We start from the raw sequence: 27,018 nt of genomic DNA on the forward strand, positions 1-27,018 counted from the left end.
GTCCGTATTTATACGGGTACCCTTCATTTTTCACGTGCTTCGTCTGGTTTGAATTGATTGCTTATTTTTCTTTGATCTGATAAGTGCCGTTCTTTTTGTTATAGGTGTTTACGTCACTCTAAGCTGAAAATGCAATATTGTACTGTGTCATGCAATGTTTGTCACATTCTGATAATGAGTGTTTACAGCCTGTCGGCGCTCGCGGCATGGCTTGCTTTTGTGCGCGCTACCGCCGCTTACAATTTAAAAAAAAAAAAAAAAAGAGAGAGAGAGAGAGAGAGAGAAATCATCTTATTAGCGAAACAATGGCAAGAGACTGCTATTTGTTGTTACTTGCACTGCTGCTTTCTTTGATAATGATCAACAAGAGCTAAATAATAGATTGCGTATGATAGAAGATGTTCTGAACGAGAGTTTAGCAAAAATTTTTCTCCGTTTGAAAATCTTTGCAGGCACGTCTTTAGTACATTCCATTCTGCACAGAATCTTAGATTTAAAAATCTAGTCAATTGCCGTGCTTCATTTCTGACTGTATCACTATTAGGCATAAGAATAATACGGATATAAACATGACATGATATGTATATTCTTCTGCGTTTGCTGTTGTCTCACGATAGTTTTGTAGTTTATTAGACAGACAGGATTTAAATGAGATAGCAGCAAACATGAAAGAATACATGGCAAAATGTTTATATTCGTATTATTCTTATGGTGAAGAGAATACTGCATGTGATTCACAATTCAGAAAGTTCCTATTAGCAACCATCTCTTCTCACAGGTAGGAAAAAATTCAGAACGTAGAGTTGGCCATATTGACAAACACCCCAAACAGTCTTGCCAGTCGGATTTCTGTAATACATTGAAATGTTGCTACATTCGAAGATGAACAATACGGAATTTGTATTTACTTCGTTGGATAATGTATGAAAATGCAGTGGTCGAAACTCGGGGCGGAGAAAAAAGCTCATCTGCCACCTTTTTTATTAAATTTATTTACTGGCGCAGAGGTTTTGGCGCCAGTATTTATCATTGTGCCTGCAAAACATGCCTGTGTAGCGCTACATATATTCGATGGCAGAAGTTAATTGTGGCGGCACCTACCTACATTTTCCAGAACTTTCGCTTACTTTGCACTCGATTCTAAGCTGCAGGCGGTTTTTTGGATTACAAAAACCGGAAAAAAAGTGCGGCTTAGATTAGAGTAAATATGGTAATACACTGCCAGAATGAAAAACGGTTTTGCACTTTTAATAAATTTATCCTACACAAAATACCTCATCTTGACTGTCGTGACCAAGAGCTGTCAAAACTAAAATCTAAAAGACATTTTTATTTAAGCTTGTCTAACAGTACCCCTCCCCATGAACCATAGACCTTGCCATTGGTGGGGAGGCTTGTGTGCCTCAGCGATACAGAGAGCCGTACCGTAGGTGCAACCACAACAGAGAGGTATCTGTTGAGAGGCCAGACACACGTATGGTTCCTGAAGAGGGGCAGCAGCCTTTTCAGTAGTTGCAGGGGCAACATTCTGGATGATTCACTGATCTGGCCTTGTAACACTATCCAAAATGGTCTTGCTGTGCTGGTACTGCGAATGGCTCAAAGCAAGGGGAAACTACGGCCGTAATTTTTACCGAGGGCATACAGCTTTACTGTATGGATAAATGATGATGGCGTCCTCTTGGGTAAAATATTCCGGAGGTAAAATAGTCCTCCATTCAGATCTCCGGGCGGGGACTACTCAAGAGGACGTCGTTATCAGGAGAAAGAAAACTGGCGTTCTACGGATCGGAGTATGGAATGTCAGATCCCTTAATCGGGCAGGTAGATTAGAAAATTTAAAAAGGGAAATGGATAGATTAATAAGCGAAATTGATAGATTAATTAGCAAAGTTCGGTGGCAGGAGGAACAAGACTTTTGGTCAGGTGAATACAGGGTTATAAATACAAAATCAAATAGGGGTAACGCATGAGTAGGTTCAATAATGAATAAAAATATAGGAGTTCGGATAAGTTACTACAAACAACATAGTGAACGCATTATTGTGGCCAAGATAGACACGAAGCCCACGCCTACGACAGTAGTACAAGTCTATATGCAAACTAGCTCTGCAGATGACGAAGAAATTGAAGAAATGTATGATGAGATAAAAGAAATCATTCAGGTAGCGAAGGGAGCCGAAAATTTAATAGTCATGGGTGACTGGAATTCGTCAGTAGGAAAATGGAAAGAAGGAAACATAGTAGGTGAATATGGATTGGGGGTAAGAAATGAAAGAGGAAGCCGCCTGGTAGAATTTTGCACAGAGCACAACCTAATCATAGCTAACACTTGGTTCAAGAATCATAAAAGAAGATTGTATACATGGAAGAAGCCTGGAGATACTGACAGGTTTCAGATAGATTATATAATGGTAAGACAGAGATTTAGGAACCAGGTTTTAAATTGTAAGACATTTCCAGGGGCACATGTGGATTCTGACCACAATCTATTGGTTATGAACTGTAGATTAAAACTGAAGAAACTGCAAAAAGGTAGGAATTTAAGGAGATGGGACCTGGATAAACTGACTAAAACAGAGGTTGTACAGAGTTTCAGGGAGAGCATAAGGAACAATTGACAGGAATGGGGGAAAGAAATACAGTAGAAAACGAATGGGTAGCTCAGAGGGATGAAGTAGTGAAGGCAGCAGAGGATCAAGTAGGTAAAAAGACGAGGGCTGGTAGAAATCCTTGGATAACAGAAGAAATATTGAATTTAATTGATGAAAGGAGAAAATATAAAAATGCAATAAATGAAGCAGGCAAAAAGGAATACAAACGTCTCAAAAATGAGATCGACAGGAAGTGCAAAATGGCTAAGCAGGGATGGCTAGAGGACAAATGTAAGGATGTAGAGGCTTATCTAAAGAGGGGTAAGATAGATACAGCCTACAGGAAAATTAAAGAGACATTTGGAGAAAAGAGAGCCACTTGTATGAATATCAAGAGCTCAGATGGAAACCCAATTCTAAGCAAAGAAGGGAAAGCAGAAAGGTGGAAGAAGTATATAGAAGGACTGTACAAGAGCGATGTACTTGAGGGCAATGTTACAGAAAGGGAAGAGAATGTAGATGAAGATGAAATGGGAGATACGATACTGCGTGAAGAGTTTGACAGAGCACTGAAAGACCTGAGTCGAAACAAGGCCCCAGGAGCAGACAACATTCCATTAAAACTACTGACGGCCTTGGGAGAGCCAGTCATGACAAAACTCTACCATCTGGTGAGCAAAATGTATGAGACAGGCGAAATGCCCTCAGACTTCAAGAAGAATATAATAATTCCAATCCCAAAGAAAGCAGGCGTTGACAGATGTGAAAATTACCGAACTATCAGTTTAATAAGTCACAGCTGCAAAATACTAACGCGAATTCTTTACAGACGAATGGAAAAACTGGGTAGAAGACGACCTCAGGGAAGATCAGTTTGGATTTCGTAGAAATATGGGAACACGTGAGGCAATGCTGACCCTACGACTTATCTTAGAAGCTAGACTAAGAAAAGGCAAACCTACGTTTCTAGCATTTGTAGACTTGGAGAAAGCTTTTGACAATGTTGACTGGAATACTCTCTTTCAAATTCTGAAGGTGGCAGGGGTAAAATACAGGGAGCGAAAGGCTATTTACAATTTGTACAGAAACCAGATGGCAGTTATAGAGTCGAGGGACATGAAAGGGAAGCAGTGGTTGGGAAGGGAGAGGGACAGGATTGTAGCCTCTCCCCGATGTTATTCAATCTGTATATTGAGCAAGCAGTAAAGGAAACAAAAGAAAAATTCAGAGTAGGTATTAAAATCCATGGAGAAGAAACAAAAACTTTGAGGTTCACCGATGACATTGTAATTCTGTCAGAGACAGCAAAGGACTCGGAAGAGCAGTTGAACGGAATGGACAGTGTCTTGAAAGGGGGGATATAAGATGAACATCAACAAAAGCAAAACGAGGATAATGGAATGTAGTCGAATTAAGTCGGGTGATGCTGAGGGAATTAGATTAGGAAATGAGACACTTAAAGTAGTAAAGGAGTTTTGCTATTTGGGGGGCAAAATAACTGATGATGGTCGAAGTAGAGAGGATATAAAATGTAGACTGGCAATGGCAAGGAAAGCGTTTCTGAAGAAGAGAAATTTGTTAACATCGAGTATAGATTTAAGTGTCAGGAAGTCGTTTCTGAAAGCATTTGTGTCGAGTGTAGCCATGTATGGAAGTGAAACATGGACGATAAACAGTTTGGACAAGAAGAGAATAGAAGCTTTCGAAATGTGGTGCTACAGAAGAATGCTTAAGATTAGATGGGTAGATCACAACTAATGGGGAGATATTGAATAGGATTGAGGAGAAGAGGAGCTTGTGGCACAACTTGACTAGAAGAAGGGATCAGTTGGTAGGACACGTTCTGAGGCATCAAGGGATCACCAATTTAGTATTGGAGGGCAGTGTGGAGGGTAAAAATCGTAGAGGGAGACCAAGACATGAATACACTAAGCAGATTCAGAAGGATGTAGACTGCAGTACGTACTGGGAGATGAAGAAGCTTGCACAGGATAGAGTAGCATGGAGAGCTGCATCAAACCAGTCTCAAGACTGAAGACCACCACAACACACACAACTATGTACTGAGCTATTGGTTGGAAATCGAGATATATTACTTGCAACAAATACCTTGCATCACACAAAAGGTTAAAAATCCAGGAAAAGCTGTTCAACCAGTTGAACACTACAATTTGTAGTGATACTGCCCCTCAGGCAACTGTGGGTTTTGAAATAACACAATATAACAATAAAGACAAGGGGACAAAAGGGAAGAAGGTGGAAGTGTAATTGACAAAATAGCTCCACCACCTCCTTCTTGAATATATCTATATTTGTGGGGGAGAGATAAAATGCAAATAGTTACAAAGACAGGAAGATCCTAGCAGCTACAGCCTGAAGTATGGTGTTCAACAGAGCTTGGTCCTTAAAAGTGGGTGAGTGCAAACACCCCCACAAGCACTCTCTGTGCCAGCTGTATTGTTACTAAGAATCGTAAGTCACTATGGACAGCAGGAGGGTTCCAGTAACCATGACACTTACAGTGTGACACATACAGCATCAACTGCTCAAACTTCAACCACATGGATGTGATAACCATTAGTGTTCCATTAAATTTTCATTAAAAGAGGAGTTAACTGGAGATTTCAGTCACTATTTGTTCCATGGCTTCCTGTGCGATGGGTGTAATATCTATTGCTGCATCTTGGTGTGAGGTGACTATTGTTGCACCTCTATCGTTCTGAGAATAAATATAGCCTCTTTGAGCTGCAGAAATGTTTGATTAAACCTCTCTGGTTATAACAATGAGATATGTGTTGCTCATTTTGAGTGTGCACCATGGCAGTCATGGTTGTCGTTCGGAGTTGAAAAGCGACATCATTAAAGTGGTGTCATAGTATGCATTTGGCCACATTTGTGATTATTATTTAACATTGGCGCCAGTGTAGGGAATGTCGTCCTAGAATGAATGACTTCTGAATGCTAGTTATCAGGTTCTCATGGCATAGTTTTATTATTCTGATTTCATAACTGTCATTGACAATGGAATTCAACAATCAATAGTTGCATCTCAGTCTGTTGTACTTTCTGAACTTAATTCACTGGTAATAAAATGTTGTTAATTAGTCAATGAGTCATTGAGCGGTGTTATTCTCAATTAAGTGGGGCACAGGGAGTCTCACAAATGGCGACATGTGTTACGGGCTATGATTTCATTGCAATCTACAGCGGCGGACGCTGCAACAGAACAACAGAAAATGGGGAGTGTGCACCATTCCAGCACAATAGCACTTTCTCTTGCTAAAAACAAAACTGGAAAAGAGTGACAATTTATTAACTATAAACTGGGAAAAGATGTGACTTTTAGAAGTAGTAAGGCACATTCTATGATTGACGGTGAATGTCAAAGTGACGATACCATCAAGACGAGATATCAATACACAGGACAATCCAATTATAAATGTTGATTGTGAAAACAAATAGGGAATTTTGTTTAGTAACAGCACCTTAAATAATGAGAATAATGAACTAGGGGAATGGTAGTCATCTCAACAATAGAGGTTACCAAACCAACAGTTTGCAATGGGCCAGTAATAATGGGGTACAATCAATTGCTCACTTACATTAAGGAAATTAAGACTGATCTTAGGCAGCATAGTGATGATCTTAAATAGCAAAATGCCCAGCAAATTGACCATCTTAAACAGAAAACTGCCGATTAATCTTAGGAAGCAAACTGTTCAAATCATTAATTGCATGGAGGACCATGTCAAAAAGAGAGTGTGGCCATTTCGAGATGGATTTAAAAAGTTGCAAAGGAAATTTGTTGATATGTTCACAGGAAAGCACAATGGTTACATGGTGGAGTTATGGTCAAACAATCGAGTCAAAGTCACATTCGGTCAGGTGGAAAGTAAAATCAATAAGGAGATTGTGGCAGTAAAGAAGGATTGTTCACAGCACAAGAAGGTACTCTCTAAAATGGTAGTTGGCATACAGGAACGATCGATGACCCTGGCCACTTAGGTCGAAAACATGCTGCAATCCACGTTGGATGAGCGTATGCTAGAAGAAAAATATGGTACAAGAGAAATGTTGTCTTACACTGAGTACAACGCCAAGCATGACTGCTGATACCAGTACTGGTACATGCAAATTTCATGAATTCATACCGGCTCAAGGACTACATCCTATTTTTTCACATGCCAGGTTAAGCATGCTTTCACAACATTGCATTTTGTGAAACAAAAAATTGATATCCGTATGAGTTATTTGAAAGACAGTGCACAGACACGAAACATGAGAGCTGCTGATAGTTACAATAGTTTCAGTAAATTTCAGACCATATCCTTGAATAAATTTTGGTCTACCGCACAAAAGTGGGCAGTCATGTCAAAATTATTGACACCGCCATCGTATGGCTGCACGGGCAGTACCATTCATTCATGAGTTTTTGCAGATGTAATAAGATTGTAATATATACCTGGATGAGTCTGTCAAAGCACAGAACTCGTAGTTCAGCAATTACCACTGCTTGCCCATGAGAAAGTGCTCTCTCAAGATACAAGGATATCAATGATGTACTGTATATATTTGAATAATCCACGCATGTTTTTTTCCCAAATTTAAGGATGAAAAACTTGGGTGCACAGATTATTCGAAACTAGGTTGGTATTGCTCCACCTACAACAATAGATCATGTTATATTATTGCATTGTTGTGGCCTTTGTCTGTGATGTGTCAGTAACACATTAGAAGTGAAGCACTAACAACGTCTTCAAACTTGTTAATTATGGTTACAAGTTCTTGTTATTGCTCGTACACTACTAAAGAAAAACTGAAAATTATTGAAGAAGCCAAGAACATTGGAAACCGTGCAGTGGGGAAAAAAGTGCAATGTGAGTGAGAGTTATAATCGAGATTGGCAAAAAAACAAAACGCGGTTTCAAGAAAACAACAGTAATCGCCAGGCCTTTCGCAGCCAAAAAGCGAAGCATTTGGACCTCGAAAAAAGGCTCTGCGATTATGTAGATGAGAAGTGACAATACGGATGCACAGTGACAAGTGAAATGTGCCAACTTAAAGCATTGGCTTTAGCCAAAGAACTAGGCATACGATATGTGACTGTAGGCTTTCCCGGCATAAACTGTTGATGAAGGTTTCTTGGGTCTGTGTCAGTGAAACGCATATCAACAGTGCGCTTAAAAGGAAGAAGGAAGCAGTGACAACCCCAGAAGAAGAAGAAGAAGAAGAAGAAGAAGAAGAAGACAAATGACTCACATTTTTTTCCATATGTGGGTCTGCTCTCATCCAAAACTGCACGACTTCTGGGCAAATACAATATCAAAATCGTTCTCTGCCCAGCATCGAAGACGAGGGAGCTCCTATGTTCTGACAAAGACCCGCTGAAGCTTAACAAACCAGGAATATACAGCATACCATATGAATGTGGTAAACAATACACTGGACAAAAACAGTGCTGTATATCTAAATGCTGCGAAGGACATATCAGATGTGTGCGACTAGATCACACAGAAAAATCAGCCATAGCAGAACACAGCATGAATGAAGAACACACCTCCAACTTCAAAAACACGAAGGTGCTGTGTCGAGTATCTGGCTTCTGGGAAAGTATTATCAAAGAATCAGGATTCATGACAACCTGGTGAGCAGGGATGAGGGATACCAACTCAGCGCAGCATTGAACCCTGCAATAGCTGCAATCCGTCGGGAGTGCGCCTGTCAGCATTCTCTGCTGCGGACGCAGACAGAATGCTTACACTGAGAACCGAACACAGCCACCGTGGATGACTGGTACTACCAACCACCACGCACACGCTGCTTGTCCACCGCAGACTCCCGAGGTCTTGTGGAGGGGGGTGACCGCATGTATAAATACCCCGCTCTCCATGAGGATGGGTAGTATGACACTACCCGAAATGTCGCGATATATTAACACTACCACCCGGCTGGAGAGCCAAGAAACCTTAATCAATAGGCATTATGAGTTTCAAAGCAAGCCAGGGCTGGCTATCAAGATTTTTGAACCAAAATGGATTAGGATTCTGAAGGGAAACTACCATCACTCAACACCTTCCAGATGATTATGAGGAAAAAATTGTGCATTTTCATTGTTACGTGATAAATCTGCGACATGAACAGTCCTATATATTATCACAAACTGGTAACGTGGATCAAACACCAGTCTATTTTGAGATGCCATTCGACAACAACGTGAACAGGAAAGGAGAATCCAGCCACACAACATTAACTGGCGGCAGTGAGAAGCAAAGGTGTATAGTGATGATGTGTTTACCTGGCAATGGACGAAAGCTACCACCTTACGTGATATTTAAAAGAGAAATTGTTCCGAAAATATCAGTGAAAGGCATATTAGTGAGAGCGAATCTGAAAGGATGGATGGGTAATGACCTTGTGATTGACTGGGTGACACATGTTTGGCAATGTCGTCCTGGGGTGTTACTGAATTCACGTAACATGTTGGTCCTGGACATGTTCCGCAGACATAAAACTAAGGAGGTGCGAGGCAAATTACAAAAAGGGAAAACTTACTTGGTCATTATCCCTGGAGGCCTAACATCCATCCTACAACCACTAGATGTGTGTATAAAGCCAACTGCCCAACCAGCTGCATACCACTGAATCAGTTGCATTTTAACGATTTATCAACCCACACAACAGTATGTGAAGATTATGATGCTTTTCTTCAAACCAATTGATATCATATGTAATTTTGAACACATCATTATGTTGAAACGATATTTTTTTTTTTTTTTTTTTGGTAAATAAAGCAATGCAAAAAAAAAAAAAAATCCCCTCCTTCAAAATTAGGGTGCACGGATTATTCAAGTAAATAAGGTATATTTGATGACAGACCAAATAGAAGCTCTTGAAACCACAAAAGGAGGCGTGAGGACAATCATTTCGACATGAAAAAGCAATACAAAGAGACATCACAAAATGAGTATCATAATGAACAGAATTTTAGGGCATCAAATCGGCGGAATGCATAATACACCAAGGAGATACAGTAAGTGTAGACAACCATATGATGGGTGGCAGAGATATTGTGTAAGCCACAGAAATGACCATTGTGAGACTTACAATTGATCACCCCCCAACAGGGAAGAAACGATAACGTGGTTCCAGTTCGTGATTTGCAGGAAAACTGTAGTTAGTTTCGGATGCAACCCACTCTGAAACTGAATGTACAGAAATGGGTCACCCATTACAATACGAACAATGCACATAGGCAATGGGTATGACATTATGGAACACTTATTAAAGAAAATGAGCAATGTACCAAGTACACCTTAAAACCGATTGTTACAGATGATGTACGTGGAGTTGGTGTTGACACCTTATTGGATTCTGGCTTGGAGGTGAGTGTACTGCAGAAAATTTATTTCACCTTATTGGATTCTGGTTTGGAGGTGAGTGCAACTGCAGAGAAGTTATTTCAAGAATTCAATGATCATGTAAATATGCCAATTTTTCCAGTGAATGGACTCCGAACTGTAAACATTTTTGGGTATCAGAGCAAGCCAATCAGAGATCAAGTTCTGCTGAAGTATCAAATTTTGGTAGAAAGCTTCGAGCAGCCAGTTTTTGTTGTTCCTTTTTTTAATATTGAAATCACCTTCGGTACCAGCTGGGTGGCAGAAAGATCATGCTGATTACATCTTGTAGAAGAATGTGCTTACATGAAGAATAAAGAAGAAGAGATAAGATTTGCTCCACAGAAATTGAAGATGGAGATTGTGAGAGTGCTCTGGGCATGAAGTTTTGTATTGTCTGTGTGAAAGAAAAAGTGGGAGATATGACTCTCCGATTTCAAGACGAAGATAACAACATGAAGTCAGGGGATGACATAAATGATGATGCTGCAAATATTCAAGTGAAACTAAATAAATTACTAGAACTTGCCAAACATGAAAGGAAAGAGCTGAGAGAGATACTGAGGTTCCACAAAGTGTTATTTTGTCTCAATCCAGAATAATGAGAGAATCTTATGAAATCTTACTCTGTTTGGTCGGCCAAAAATTTCAGCACTGACAAGGAGATTCAGAAAATGTTGGACACTGGAATCATCCAACAATCAAATAGCGAGTATTTTAGTCACATACAGGTAGTAATGACGCAAGATGGTATGGTCAGGTTTGTATTGATGCCAGAGAAATCAACAGGATAATTCTTTTGCAAACGGATCAACCCAAAAACTTACAAGAGTTATCACAAAGACTTATTGGTATCAAGTATTTGATAGAAATTACATTTCATATGTTCAAGAACTTTCTACACACTGTAGTGTACCATTATCTCCATGTAAACAGATTGGTTTGCGTATCTCCAGTGAATGTATAGACTGGTTTGGGTATCTTCAGTAAGTTCACAATAGAAAGTGTCATGCCATATATACTACTATCCTTTTTTTCCTTTCTTTATATGCATGGAGAAGTCACTGAGCATTAAAACTAATCACCCCCTCATGACACAAGTGCAGTAGGCTCTGCCCACACACAACGCTTGGTTGTTTTGTTGCCATACAACTAATGTTGTTAAAACATCTCTGCCTCAGTAAGTACACTAGTGCACTAGGACCCAAATCACCCACCGCCACTGGAGCACATGTTTTGTGACAACTGTACCGCCAGCTGCTGTCTACTGCAACTGCTGGTGCTTCCAGTTGAGGACATCACATGAGCAGCTGCTACAAAGCCCACCATCTTACCTCCCCACTGCGTGTCTGTCAAACTGCATGCCATCCAAACATGTACTATGCCCACAACTTCAATGCAAGTTCATTGCATTCCACGATGCATCATTTTCTTCACGAGGCATCCCTTGTTGCCTGTTATATCTTGTCCTCTTTGCTATGATATTCTCATGCTACACTACATGATCAAAAGTATCCAGACACCTGGCTGAAAAGTTCATGGCGTCCTTCATCAGTAATGCTGGAATTCAATATGGTATCGGCCAACCCCTTAGCCTTGAAGACAGCTTCCACTCTCACAGGCTTAAGTTCAATCAGGTGCTGGATGGTTTCTTGGGGAACGGCAGCCTATTCTTCACAGAGTGCTGCACTGAGGAGAGGTATTGATGTCAGTCGTGAGGCCTGGCATGAAGTCGGCGTTCCAAAACATTCCAAAGGTGTTCTATAGGATTTAGGTCAGGACTATGTGCAGGTCAGTCCATTACAAGGATGTTACTGTCATGTAACCATGCCACAACAGGCCATGCATTATGAACAGGTGCTCAATCGCATTGTAAGATGCAATAGCTATCCTGAAATTGCTCTTCGGCTGTGGGAAGCAAGGAGATATTTAAAACATCATTGTAGGCCTGTGCTCTGATAGTGCCATGCAAAACAACGAGGGGTGCAAGCCCCTTCCATGAAAAACATGACCACACCATAACACCACCAGTTCCAAATTTTACTGTTGGCATTACACACATTGGCAGATGATGTTTACCAGGCATTCGCCAAACCCACACCTTGCCATTGGATCACTACACCGTCTACCGTAATTCATCACTCCACACAATGTTTTTTCCATTGTTCAATCGTCCAATGTTTATGCTCCTTACACCAGCATTATGTGTGGCTTATAAGCAGCCGCTCGACCATGAAATCTAAGTTTTCTCACCTCCCACCTAATTGTCATAGTACTTGCAGTGGATCCTGATGTAGTTTGGAATTCCTGTGTGATGGTCTGGATAGATGTCTGCCTATTACACATTACAACCCTCTTCAACCATCGGCGGTCTCTGTCAGTTAACGGATGGGGTCAGCCTGTATGCTTTTGTGCTGTACGTGTCCCTTCATATTTCCACTTCACTATCACATCGGAAACAGTGGACTTAGGGATGTTTAGGTGTGTGGAAATCTCACGTACAAACGTATGACACAAGTGATACCCAATCACATGACCACTTTCGAAGTCCGTGAGTTCTGTGGAGTGGCCCAGTCTGGTCTCTCAAGATGTCTACTGAGGTCGCTGTTATGGAGTACCTGGCAGCAGGTGGCAGCACAATGCACCTAATATCAAAAACGTATGTTTTGAGCACATGGTGTATGAGTATGTCAGAGTGAAGTGTTTAAAAACAGAGCATAGTGAAATGGTGAATTAAATAGTGCATCATGAAAGTGCATCTACATAAAAAAAGGGAATTTACCATTTTTGAAGGTCTTTCTGAATCATACTCCAACATTTTAGTAAACTTATACTACCAATTTTAGACACAAATTTTCTGATGAAACAATTTTATCTAGACGCTATGTAATGTAATGCTTTAATAATCTTGTTTGATGACATCTATTATTTATCTTAGGCTACTATGATCTGAATATTGCTGCAAGATGTTTTTATGTCTTTAGATCTCTCTTTTTCACATAACTAACTTTTATGAAAAAGCATTTTACTCCATAAATATTCACAGTTCAACTGTTACATCAAGTGATTGCACTGACAGAGAGTCATAAACCAGTCAACCAAATATTACTTTTAAAGTCTTTCAAGATTTGACACCGATTTCATACTACTTAATTACATAACAGACTGAGTGCTTACACAGAAGTAAATGACTGTGTTTTTACGGAAGTGATCTTGTTTATTAATTAGTATCTTTGAAAGTGCTATCTTCTTGATTATTTAATAGTGGCCACAGTTTCAAAGTTAAATTAGATTGGTCCTTTTTTCCTCTATGACTGTATTCTACTAACAAGTTTTCTCCGTATTTGTTTATTACCTACTTAGACGTTGCCTTCATAATTGTTTATTTTCGTTGACATTATATGTCTTTCCAGTAGTTATGGCTATGTTAATTATGCAATTTGTATATTAGTTATAGACATCCCACAACATTAGTGAGTGTCTGATCTTTCTTGCCTTTTATAATCTTTCTTGAATAACTTGAATATTTTGGTCAGGGCCTGTTTGAGTTTCTGCCCTTAGATTTGACAAACACATGAGGAATCCAAGGTCAAAAATATAAGTTATGGGGAAATGGGGTTACCATTTCCGTACCTTTGTCAATGCGAGAATAAATATAGCCTCTGTGAGTTGCGGAAAAGCTTCGCTAAATCTCTGGTTACAACTCGTTTTGGGTAGGCAGCATGATAGTCATGGTTGTCATTCACAACTGGCCAGAGTCAAAAAGAGACATCATTGAAACAGAGCCAAAATATGAATTTGGCTGTGTACATGAATAATATTTAATGTTAGCATGAATGGAGGTAATATCATCCCAGAATGAATTACTTTTGAACATAAGTTGTTATTAGAATTTCATGATCCAATTTCATTATTCAGATTTCATAAGTGTCATCTACACAGCCATTAATAAATCCATAGTTGCTTCTTAGCCTGTTGTACTTTCTGAACTTTGTCCATCAGTAATTAAGTCTTATTAATTAATCAACAGATCTGTCTCACATGGGGGAGATTCAAAGTCAAGTGGTACTCTCAATGTAGTTTTTGCTTTACAAATTCTTGAGAGGTTTCCTCAACTTCTTTATCCAAATAAAAGGACAATAGGACTGTTCTATGGCCCGGTTGCCATATCCACTCCTCCCAGCGATTGTTATTCTTGTGTGTCAGGCAGTTAAAATGCAAGAGGAGAACACATCTAAGGAGAAGGGTGGAGGATGGAAGTGACTGCTATCAGCAAGGCTCAGCTTAGGTGATGTCAAAAGGAAGTAGTAACTTCTTCCTCGAATGATTTATTGATCTGATAGGTAGTTCACAACTTGGAAAAGAGAAGTTGCTAACTATAGCCTTCACAAATTTCATTTTCATATAAATTAAATGGAGACATTCGTACATATTCGAGTTTTGATATACTCTGTTCCTGTGTTCTCTTTTCCTTCTTAAAAACTGAGACAACTTGCAACACTGGGAAAATGATGGTCTGAGCAGACTGCACACAGCGAAGTTTTTTCACAAGGGTGGTCACCATATGGAGTTCTGCCACAATTGCCAGAGATGGGTTCTGAAGGACAAAAAGATGGTACATGATCAAAACTAAAACATGAGGAACACCTTGTGGGTAGCAGAACGTAAGGCTTAGTGCCACAGCTATATGCCACAATTCTTATGTTTTCTGGTAGGATGTGTCCTTCAAATGCCAATATGAAAGCAGCAATATCAGCCCAATTTTCCTTTGAGACCTTCTATATATGCTATACAAAATTCATGCTGTGATGTTCTATGTTTGCTCTGAGTTCTTTGTTCAGCTGGAGTGTTTTACACTTGAAAGATAACGCCTTTGGTTGTACATAGGATATTGGGTGGAGCAATAGTGATAGGGACATCTCCTAACATGTTTCCGTTTGGAGTGCTTAAGATAGGGATTTCAGTTTCTGCTTTACTCTACACAGATCCATTCCACCTTTTTTCCAGGGTAACTAGTTCATCAAAATTATCTTTGACATACTTAACAAACAGTAATGTCATTGTTGTGATGGAATGACAATCTGTCCTAGCACGACCTAAACAATGAGTAAATTTCATTTCTTGTTTTCTAATCATTACCTTGTCCAAGTGACAGGAAGGAAAGGCTGTGGGCAGTATGTCTGCCATCTATCCGTCGAAGCTCTTCAAGGGTGCCACCCAATAATGGCTATATCCTCCTGCTTGAGGCCATAGTTCAGACTCAATATGCCCTACAAGGAAAGACATTTTGCATAGGGCAGTAACAGCTTGAGCATCAACTACCTAAATCCTGCAATGTCAGATGGTAATGATGGAGAAGGTACCTGACGCCTGATGACCCCAACATGTCGGATTGGCTACCATGGTGGCTTGTTGGCAACAGTAGATATCCAAATAGTGGAAATGCATAGGTGATTTTACTGTCCTGTGGATGTGTCCCACTTAGGTCTTTCCACCATATGGTCCACACTACAGTCAAAATTTGGAAAAAAAAAAGGTGCAGAGTCAAACCCAAAAGCAGAGACTATAATATTTCACCAAAAAGATAATCATGAGAAGAAAGCAAGGAAAACAACCTGAAGAAACAATTTAAAGAATAGACACAGTGGCATCAAGATACAATACTAAGGTCAACTGGGCACAACAGAGGGAGGGGGAAGGGGTGGGAGAGAGAAAGAGAGGGGGGGGGGATGAAGATGGGGGAATTGCGGCATAGGAAAGAAAGAGAACAATTCTGTGGTGGCTTAAGGTCTCATGCTCACTGCATATACTCATAAAGGAGACATGAGCTCCCAGGGAGGCATAACGTATCAGACTTACTTCCAGTCACAGTGGTATGACAAACAAGCAAATAAATGTCTATCCGCCTCAGAACAGACACAAATAACATATATGATGCGCACGCAAAATTGTACCATGAAAGTGGCCTCACAAATACAGTTCAGTGATGTAATGGGTTTGATAAAATGTTGCTACATCAAAACTTCAAGCTAGATTACTGAAAACCAATAACAAATCGTAATTTTTCCCTTCACATGGGACAGAGCACCAAATTCATTATACTCTCAACAGGATGCTACATTTAGAGTGGAGGACTTTGCTTTAATCTGTAAGAGGTTACCTCATACAGTTTTTTTAGCATCCTGTGTTATTTCAAATTGCGAAAATGAAACTATTTACCCAAAATTACTTCCAGGGTTACTTATCTTCAAAGAAATTTACTATTATGTGCAGTTGGCTTCCTCATAGTGTGAGAAGAAACAATCAAATAAGAAGTGATGCAAAATACCTTTTGGTTGATTAATTTAACACAAACATTTTTACATTAAAGGTGCCTACATTTGTGTGTCACTGACAGAGAATACGTAACTACCTGATATAACAAAATCTGATGAACGTCAAAAATAGAAACATGGTAATTACAGAAAAGGTGTTAAATCTGAGGTTATGTTTAAGTGTACAGTGATTATGGCATTTAAACCTTTCCTAAAATGTGTCCTAAAACCATAACAAAACTTCATATCTGGTAATGTTCTCTAAATGTTAAGAACTAAATTTGATGTCATGACTATATTTTACAATTGCTATAGGAACATTAATTGTGATAAAAATTCTTTTAAGAAAGAATCTGCTGTCAAATCATCCATTTGGTTAGTATGTGTTACAATTTTGTACGTACTACACAGTTATTCAAAAAGTTAACTTTCTATGTGCACATTGTCCTTAGGCCACATTTTCATGTAAGCCACAAAGTCCTTCCCTGTTCCAGATCTGCTGTGTCTGTTTAATATGTTGTTACAATAAAACTGTGGTAGTGACAAATTATTAAACACTCAACTCAAGCAACTGCTTCACTGACTTAAATATTAATGGGGTATTCAAGTAAACAAAACGGAACTGTTAGATTTAATAAAAATTTCAGTGAGGCGCTGGAAGACTACAAATTCTGAGTTAATATTATTCAAAGTTCATTCATAAAAAAGTAATTTCCTTCCAGGCTTAGCATAAAACTTCAAAAAATGCACTGTAATATAACCATACATTATAAAATAGTCTATTGGAAAATATTTCTATTATGGGACCAATTATTTCCAAATTCATACATCCATGTCTAATCTACTTCACAGAGGAGTACCAACCAGTGTAGAGTATTATGCCATCACCAGAACATGAGATGATACTTGTGTCACCACTGCTTGGTAGGAACTTAGCACTGAATATGTTGGCACGGTGACTAGTTTTCAGATCAGTAAGAACCTGGAAAATGCACTACAAAGTTTTAAATTGTAAAGTTATACAACAAAAATAACATTAGGACACACACACACACACACACACACACACACACACACACACACACACACACACAGTATGGCACAGGGGGAACGTGTAAGACAACTGGCAATAAGAAATGAATTTTACAACTGGTGTGTCACCAGTGAACTTAGATTTTTACATGATACGTACTTTTACAGTCACTAAAGAAAGCTGTTATGGGCAAACTTATTCCCAGACATAGTAAAGCACACCACTATCAAGCAATGCCTTAGCTGAGGTACACACAGAAACAGGACTTTCATATCTTCATCTTCATCTACATCTATGCTCTGCAAACCATCTTGCGATTGTACCAGTTTTAGGGTTTCTTCCTGTTCCATTCACATATGGAGTGTGGAAAGAATGATTATTTGAATGCCTCTGTGTGTGTGTGTGTGTGTGTGTGTGTGTGTGTGTGCAGCTATTATTCTAATCTTATCCTCATGATGCCTATGTGAGCGATACATAGAGGGTTGTAGTATATCCCTCGAGTAATCATTTAAACTCATTTTAGGAACTTGGTTAATAGACTTTCTTAGGAGAGTTTACATCTGTCTTCAAGAGTCTGCCAGTTCAGTTCCTTCAGTATCTCTGTGACACTTTCCCATGGACTAATCAAACCTCTGACCATTCAGGCTGCCCTTCTCTGTACATATTCAATATCCTCTAATAGTCCCATCTGGTACACACTTGAGCAATATTCTAGAATATGTTACATGAGTGATTTGTAAGAAATCTCTTTCGTAGACTGCACTTTCCCAGTATTCTACCAATAAACCGATACCACCTGCTAAGTGATCATTCCATTTCATATCCCTGCAACGTGTCACACCCAGGTATTTGCATGAATTGGCTGATTTCAACAGTGACTCATTGATACTAAAGTCATAGGATACTATGTTTTGTTCATTTTGTAAACATTTAGAGCAAGTTACCAATCTCTGCATGATGTTGAAATCTTATTAAAATCTGGCTGAATATTTATGCAGTTTTCTCAGATAGTACTTCATTATAGACAAGTGCTTTATCTGCAAAAAGCCTGATTGTGTGCAAGGTCATCAACATACAACATGAACAGCAAGGACCCCAACACAATTGCCTGGGGCACACCCGAAGTTACTTCTGCATCTGACGATGACTCTCCATCCAAGATAACATGCTGGGTCCTCCCTACCAAAAAGTCCTCAATTCAGTCGCAATTTTCTCTTGATAGACTATATGATCACACTTTTGACAATAAGTGTAGGCGCAGTGCAGAGTTTTTTTAAAAAGTCAAGAAATACTATATCTATGGGTTGCCTTGACCCAAAGCTTTCAGTATGTCACATGAGAGAAGTGCAAATTGGGTTTCACATGACTGATGTTTTCGAAACTCATGCTGGTTGGCCCTGAGGAGCTTTTCTGTTCAAGATACCTCATTATTTTTGAGCTCAGAATATATTCTAAAATTCAACAATAAATTGATGTCAAGGATACTGGATGGTAGTGTTGTGGATCATTTCTACTACCCTCCTTGTAGATAGGTGTGACCTGTGCCTTTTTCCAAGAAATGGGCATGATCTTTTGTTCGAGGGATCTAAACTAGATTACAGTTAGAAGAGTGGCTAACTCAGCCACAAACTCAGCGTAGAATTTCACAGGGTTCCATTGGGGCCTGGAGATTTTTAACAATTTCAGCTGTTTCTCAGTGCCATTGACACCAATACTTATTGCATTCACCTTTTCAGTGGTATGAGGATTAAATTGGGACAATTCTCATATATGAGCATTTTGAGAGTGCTATGTGGATATTGAGTTTCTGTGAAACTAATGAACTGCTGATAGCAGTATGGTCTAAATAAGCCGAGTTCGAGTCTCGGTCGGGCACACAGTTTTAATCTGCCAGGAAGTTTCATATCAGCGCACACTCCGCTGCAGAGTGAAAATCTCATTCTGAAGCCTAGATAGTGTTTTGGGGGTGGGGAGTGGAAGTGGTGGCAGCAAGCATCATCTGGTGCAATTGTTGTTCTGCTACAAATATGATGTGTGGTGGAGCTGCAATGACCACCACCTTGCACACCATGCAAAATCTGTCCAGTGGAACGGGCATTAGGAGTCAAACTGAATGCCTATATGCCTATAATGACTGCAAGTCAGGGTCTGTTTCCTTATTTGGTTTGGCACATTTTCCTTTGAACAATGAACATCTGAAAAATACATGACTTAATCCACTGCATCTTTCTTACAATTCTTCAAGATTTTACAAAATTTACTAGTAAAGGAGACCACACACAGAATAGTGGAAGCAATGAGACACAGTCATGCATATCTGTGTGTGTGTGTGTGTGTGGACTCATTACTTCTACTATTCGGTGAGTGGTCTCTTTTACTTCTAAATTATTTACCTTCTGCCAGAAATCTCCTTACCATATTTCTCAAGATCTGATTTATGAGATTGAATTTCCCATAAATGAAAGACTGTTAAAGCTAATGATGGCAATGTAATGGTATGTGAGACATTTAACTGGTCCATCACAAAATATTACTAGCGCACCCTTTCTCAACATTTACACCCATTCATTTCATTGTTTAATCCAAAGTGTTCAACCACTTCTAATACAACAATGTCACATCACATAACAACAGTAGCTACAGGAAATGCAAACACACTGATTCGCAATTGTCCTTCTGTCACGGGTACCAACTCTCCTAATTTCAGTATCACCGGGCAAAACGAAAATATTTCCTACAACAGACAGTGAGAAAAGACATTCCTCGCCACAGAATACTATGTGAAATAGTTTGTATTTAGTTGTATGCTCAGTTCATGTCAGTGTTTAATCCAAAATGTTCAATGAATTCCAATATAAATATAGTTGATTGCTCTATTTGTAAAAAAAAGAGGTTCCAGTACTGTGACCTTCCAGGCTTCCTTGTTTTGAAATTCAGACATCTTAAAATGTTTTTCGTATTTGCATGGGTATTCTTGAGCAACTTCGCATGCTGTTCACTGCTGAATGGGCTTCAGCTGCTAACACAGGATTCCATAATGAATTGAGCTGATATCCCCGTTGGTGAGATTTTCATGGAACCTAATTTCTATCAATCCCACATCAGCAACTATATGCTGAAAGTATGACAAGCGTATGAGTTGGATTAACAGTGTCCACAAAGAGATTAAAACAAAGCCTCCAGTCTCGGTTCACTATCACTCCACAGCTCCCGTCCAGCAACCCTCTCGCCCACCAACCGCACAAGCCTCAGCCCATGTATCCATGGGGAGGTTGTGCTTGCCTATCTCACGTAAATACCAGGACACCTGCAATATCTCACTACTTTGCCACAAGATGATGAGTATGATAATCCATCAAAACATCAAAGTATTTTAAAACTGACCCTCAGCTAGAAATTGGCAGCCTTTCATCATTTGTTAGTGTTATTTTCAGACTACATCCATCTGCTTAGTCATGAAAGGCAGTATCTTGAAACTCTAAACAAACACTTGTGACATCAGAAGATGCTGACTAAGCAAACAATACTTTGCCCAAAATAGTTATGGAGACTGTTCTCATAATGATTTATCACCATTGTAAATTTTCTGAGCAATTTTAGATTAGGGAGATGCTCATCAAGCAAAAAACACTTTGGTGAGGACAATTGTGGAGAATGTTCTCAGAATTACTTTTCAGCACTATAAGTTTTCTGGGCACTTTTAGGTTATGTCTCCCCAGTTTATACCACGTTTTTACGTGCTTGCCTCCCACGCAGCGGGCCCGGGTTCGATTCCCGGCCGCGTTGAAGATTTTCTCAGCTCGTGGACTGGGTGTTGTGTTGTCCACATCATCATTTCATCCTCATCACTGGCAAGCGAGTCGCCCTATTTGGCGTCGACTGTAATAAGACTCGCACTCAGCGGCCGAACTTCCCTGGATGGGGCATCTCGGCCAACAATGCCATACCATCATTTCACATCACTTCATTATAACACAGGAAGTAGAGGAACCCACTGTTTGTCTGTGCTCAAGTAACTGAATTTTACAACTATGGAACCTTATCATCTGGCTACAAAATTGAAATTTGTAAGATTTCTACTGCTAATGCCTGGAGAAAGCACGAGCTCTGGAGTAATTTCGTTATTACTACTACCATTCATACTGTTATTAGCAGATTAAATTAATTTAAAATCATGTTTACTGATTTAATACTGCAGATCTACACTAAAACTTCATCTACACCTACATCTCTTATCTGAAAACCACCATGAGGTGCATGGCAGAGTCTACGTCCCATTGTACCAGTCACTTGGGTTTCCTCCTGTTCCATTCACTTATGGAGCACTGGTAGAATGACTGTCTGAATGCCTCTGTGTGTGTGTGTGTGTGTGTGTGTGTGTGTGTGTGTGTGTGTGTGTGTGTGTGTAGCAATAATTCTAATCTTATCCTCACGATCCCTATGTGAGCAGTACATAGGGAGTTGTTGTATATCCCTAGAGTAATCATTTAAAGTCAATTCTTGAAACTTTGTTAATAGACTTTCTTGGGAGAGTTTACATCTGTCTTCAAGAAGCTCCCAGTTCAGTTCCTTCTGTATCTCTCTGACACTCTTATCATGTATTGAACAAACCTGTGACCATTCATAGTGTCCTTCTCTGTATGTGTTAACAAACCTGTGACCATTTGTGCTGTCCTTCTCTGCAAACGTTCAATATCCCCTGTTAGTCCTGTCTGGTACAGGTCCAACACACTTGAGCGATGTTCTAGAATCTGTTACATGAGTGATTTGTAGGCAATTTCTTCTGTACACTGATTGCACTTCCCCAGTATTCTACCAATAAATAGAAGTCTACCACCTGCTTTACACATGAGTGAACATATGAGATCATTCCATTTCATATTCCTACAAAGTGTCACACCCAGGTATTTGAATGAGTTGGTCAATTCCAAAAGTGACTCATTGATATTATAGTCATAGGATACTACTTTTTTTTTCCTCTTTTCTTTTAGTGAAGCGCAAAATTTTACATTTCTGAACATTTGGAGCAAGTTGCCAATCTATGCACCGTGTAGAAATCTTACAGAGATCTGACTGAATATTTGTTCAGCTTCTCTCAGGTAGTACTTCATTATAGATAATTGCATCATCTGCAAAAAGCCTGATTGTCTGCAAGGTCATTAATACACAACACGAACAAAAATGGCCCCAACACACTTTCCTGGAGCACACACAAAGTTTTTCTACATCTGACAATGACTCTCCATCCATGCTGTGTTCTCCCTACCAAGAAGTCCTCAATCCAGTCGCAAATTACACTTGATACCCCATATGATTGTACTTTTGATAATAAGCATAGGTGCAGTGCTGAGTCAAATGCTTTTGAGAAATCAAGGAACACTGTATCTACCTGTTTGCCTTTATCTAAAGCTTTCAGTGTCATTGTGAGGAAATGGCGAGTTGAGTTTCACATGATCAGCATTTACGAAATTCATGATGGTTGGCACTAAGGAGGTCATTCTGTTCAAGATACCTCATTATGTTTGAGCTCAGAATATTTCTAAGATTCTACAACAAATTGATGTCAAGGATAGTTGACAATAGTTTTGTGGATCACTTCTTCTACCCTATTTGTAGACGGGTGTGACCTGTGTTTTTTCCAAGAACTGGACACTGTTTTTTGTTCAATGGACCTACGAAAGATTATGGTTAGAAGAGGGGCTAACTCAGGCAAAAATTTAGTACAGAATCTGACAGGGATTCCATGAGGGGGGGGGGGGGGGGGGCGGCCTGGAGCTTTGTTCAATTTTAATGATTTCAGCTGTTTCTCGACACAACTGGTACTATTACTTATTTCATGCATCTTTTCAGTGGTACAGCGATTAAATTGGGGCAATTCTCCTGGGTTTTCCTTTGAAAACATTGGAAAATGGAGTTAAGTATTTCAGTTTTTGCTTTGCTACCCTCAATTTCAATTCCTGTCTCATTCCCTAGGGACCAGACAATAACTTTGGTGCCCCTAACAGCCTTCAAATACAACTAGAATTTCTTTGGGTTCTGCGGAAGATCACTTGCCAATATACTGCTACGATAGTCACTTAAGGCACAATGCATTGCTCTCTTGACAGTCAAACATGTTTCATTCAGCATCTATAGGGCCCTATGCTTTGTTTTACTCCTATTTTGCAGTAGTCTCTATTTCTTCTTTACAGTGACTGTATACCATGGTGGTTCATTCCCACAGGCGTCATTGGATTCAGATGTGGAGGGGCATGTAGTCAGTACGTCACTCTCCTGGCCATTGTCAGTTTTGGTGATTGTTTACTATGAACACTTGAAAGTGACAGACCGACTTGTAGAAATAGTACATGGGTTACTGATGTGTCAGATACAGTAAACAGAATAATTTGCGTTCCATGCAGGTGTTTACAATATTTTCTGAGGGAACACTTAGAGAGTTTTCATCAACCCGAAAATATATTAACTTGATGGTGCTCCATCATTCAATAATAGGAGCATGTGGAGTACACTGTAGCCTTCAGTATTAACCTGTGTTACGAGAGAGATCTGAAGACTCTAATCTATCAACTAATATTTGCTGATCAACAAACTTGACATTACACCGCAACTTCTCAATATGACAGATATTGACCCTCTGGTACAGTTACAATGGAGCACTAATAAATTGCACTATATTCAAACTCAGATGAGTCTTCTTAACCATTATCAAGAGTGTACTAAGAATGTAATATGACTAACTGTATAGATAAAAACTAGTAAACTTTACAGTTTCAAACATATTACCTTATAATTGTAACCATGTGTTACAACAAGATGTTGATCATCTGAGCCTGAAAGGATGTATTCCCCTGTCTCATTCCAACAAATTGAATTCACACAGCCATTATGCACAGGCAGGCTCTTCAGTAAGCGAAGTCTCTGTATTAAATCGAGGCTTCCTGACAGACAAAAAACATCCATGGTATTACAATAACAGTACTCTTCTCTGATCCTCCCCTATGTACACAAATGCCCAAAACTGGAAATGAAACATTTCACAAGAAGAAGAAAACAAAAAAATTTACAGTTCCAAGTCAGAAGCAATGTTGAGTTAATTTATAGTACAACAAAGTACAAATAAATGTTGCACACAGATAAGATGTTCAGCTGTCCTTTATGAAAAACTTCTTAAACAATTTCACATTATGGCAATCATCTATTTACACCATTGGTAAGTTTCCACAAGTTTGTGTTTCTAACAATACTTTCCCTTACGCTGAAACGCTGTAATTGTTGGTTTTAAATGTTAAGCTACCAATAGGAGATAAAGAGCAGCTTTGTTCTAATTTACTTGACAATTTGAATGGCTTAAGCACATATTGCATCAACAGTAAGCCTATAGTGGTTATTTGTTGTTGACACAATATACTATTCAATTTTCTATAATTAACTTAATTACTTTCCACATCCCTGCAAGTTCTCCTTATTGATGGGACCTGCAAAGCATGATGAACGAATGACAACTGTGAGCCAGGAATATCACTGCACTGAATGATTCTGTGCATTAGATTTGTACACCAGGATTTGAATTAATAGATAACGTCCTTTCTAGCTGCATAGTCATCAGAATGAATGTAAATATCACAGCTTTGAGCATGTTAATTCATAGTAAACTTTATTTCGTTTACTGGCTTTGAATTTGCTTTCAGGGTGTCAAGAAATTTTATTGCTTCATATAGGGACTTGATAGTTTAATTTTTTTTTTTCGATCAATATATCATTTTTCATTGCTGTCCCCATGACAGCTAATCGTTTGCTAACATCAAACTTTACGTGGGTCCTTTGAAACTCACTATTTAGCAGCTGCCGATACTTACTGTCAGCAGTTACTGCGAAGAGGGGGGGGGGGGGGATTTCCCTATTCATTGGATAGCTAATTTCATTTGATACCTTTTTTTTTTGTTTAGTAAATAGCTCTATCTGCAACTAAAGTGAGTCAGATCTTACAGTGGTGTTCCTGTTGCTATCCCTATATTCGTAGTCATTTTACTAGGCTCAAAATCCAATTACTATAAGGAAATGAACACAGACCACTGCATTTACATCTAGTACTGTTGTTTCATTTTCTTCATATAGGTAGCGATGTAAAAATAGATCAACAATCAATCCATGATGACATGCCTCTTACTAGACACCAACCTTTGCTGCTGTTGTATAACTTTATTCTTGTTTTATCGTCGTATGGCTGATGAAAAACATCTCGAAACACGCTTTTCCTACCTTTCATTATTATGCTACTTTCGTTTTCTTTAAACACTTTCAGTTGTCTAAAACTGCAGTGTCAAGTTCTGAGCAACAAACATGTAGAATACCGTAAACAATTTCCTTTGCGAATTATCTTTGTTTGGAACAAACAGTTTTTACTCTCAGATTTTAGCTGGCACGCTCTCTCCCAACACATCACGACACCATTACGCTAAAAATAAATTCGCTCTGTGCGTCGCAGCGTTCAACACACGATCAGCTGTTTCTTGACACCAAATTTTGCAGGCGTCATTTGTTTTACTGCAGCCAAATATTTGTAGACAGCAACAATATCTTTATCAAGGAAAACAACCAACGTGTGCAACATAGCCCACTTGTTAAATAAACAACAGTTGTTGAGTTTTGCAGTTGAATGAATGTATTGTAAGTAATCAACACATCTCTCCGGCGCCGATTAAGAGATTCATCTTCAGTCCGTGAGAACTTTGGCTGTTTGACCGTAGGGAAGGGTTGCCTGTTTTTGTGCCAATGTTTATTATTGTTTACTGTGCAGTTTGAAATAATTTTTCGATGACCTAAAGTCGTTTACATTTCTGTTAAGCATGTCAACGGAAAGAAAGTGCTACAGAGTATATAGAATTCTTCAGCACCTGCGTTTCATAGAATAGTGAGAAAGGATTTTAGTCGCGTGCAGACTGCTGCACAGTTTTAGACAGTTTTTTAAATTACAGTACGCATCGATTACGGCCTACCAATTTAAACTAAGGCACTGTAAAATTGTTCTTTTCACCAGTTTGCGAGTTTCTTCTGCAAGGTTCAGAATTTTTGTGCTGTAGTCTGTTGATACTGAACTCTCAGGCAGTTCAAAAGATTAACCTAGCCGTGCTTATTGTTTAAAGGAAGACCGAGGTCATAGTTCTTCCTGAATCGTTTACGGGGAAATATCATCATTTCGTTAGTATTATTAAATTTACATAATGTATCAACACCTTGGGCCAGCCTATAAAATGCCTAGGACCATAAGTACTTGTACAGTGACTCTTGTTGTAACTCTTTCATTGATATTCCTTCATCCATCCACTGTGTTGTGCAGATCCCTTCAAGAATGAGAACTTTACTGATGACGAGCATTGCCATCAAAAGCGAAGCAGAACACAGAAAGTTAGTTAGTGTGTAAACTTTATTAACAATGATTATCACTGTACTGCTTAATACTATTCTTCCTTAACCTTGCTAAAAGTTACCCAAAAAATTGAAGAAAAGCTGCTACTCTGAAAAAATTGCATTTTCCTCATCTTTATTCAACAGCTACTGTTTATCATCCAGTTTCCTATATCTGTAAATACTGAATGCTGTTACGAATACACTACTATCTGTCTTGCCGCCGTACGGTGAACACTCCTGCTTACAAAGCAGGTAATGGAAAGCTTCAGTAT

At 39.1% G+C, this 27,018-nt stretch overlaps 1 protein-coding gene across 3 annotated transcripts in view; it reads right to left on the minus strand.

Moving 5' to 3' along the window:
* Positions 1 to 25,966, minus strand: part of LOC126251001 (DDB1- and CUL4-associated factor 6-like) — a 190,042-nt gene extending 164,076 nt beyond the window's left edge. The window contains exons 1-3 of one of the 3 annotated variants that reach the window (XM_049951605.1): positions 25,517 to 25,966; positions 24,122 to 24,276; positions 17,170 to 17,287 (exon numbers count right to left, since the gene is read on the minus strand). In XM_049951605.1, the coding sequence (XP_049807562.1) occupies positions 17,170 to 17,287; positions 24,122 to 24,276; positions 25,517 to 25,604 (361 nt within the window). In that variant the 5' untranslated portion in view covers positions 25,605 to 25,966. The remainder of the gene's footprint in view (positions 1 to 17,169; positions 17,288 to 24,121; positions 24,277 to 25,516) is intronic. The other 2 variants (XM_049951604.1, XM_049951603.1) reach the window with 2 other exon arrangements.
* Between the last annotated feature and the right edge of the window lie 1,052 nt (positions 25,967 to 27,018).

The sequence above is a fragment of the Schistocerca nitens genome, chromosome 1 (assembly GCF_023898315.1).
Source record: "Schistocerca nitens isolate TAMUIC-IGC-003100 chromosome 1, iqSchNite1.1, whole genome shotgun sequence".
Classification (NCBI taxonomy): Eukaryota; Metazoa; Arthropoda; class Insecta; order Orthoptera; family Acrididae; genus Schistocerca; species Schistocerca nitens.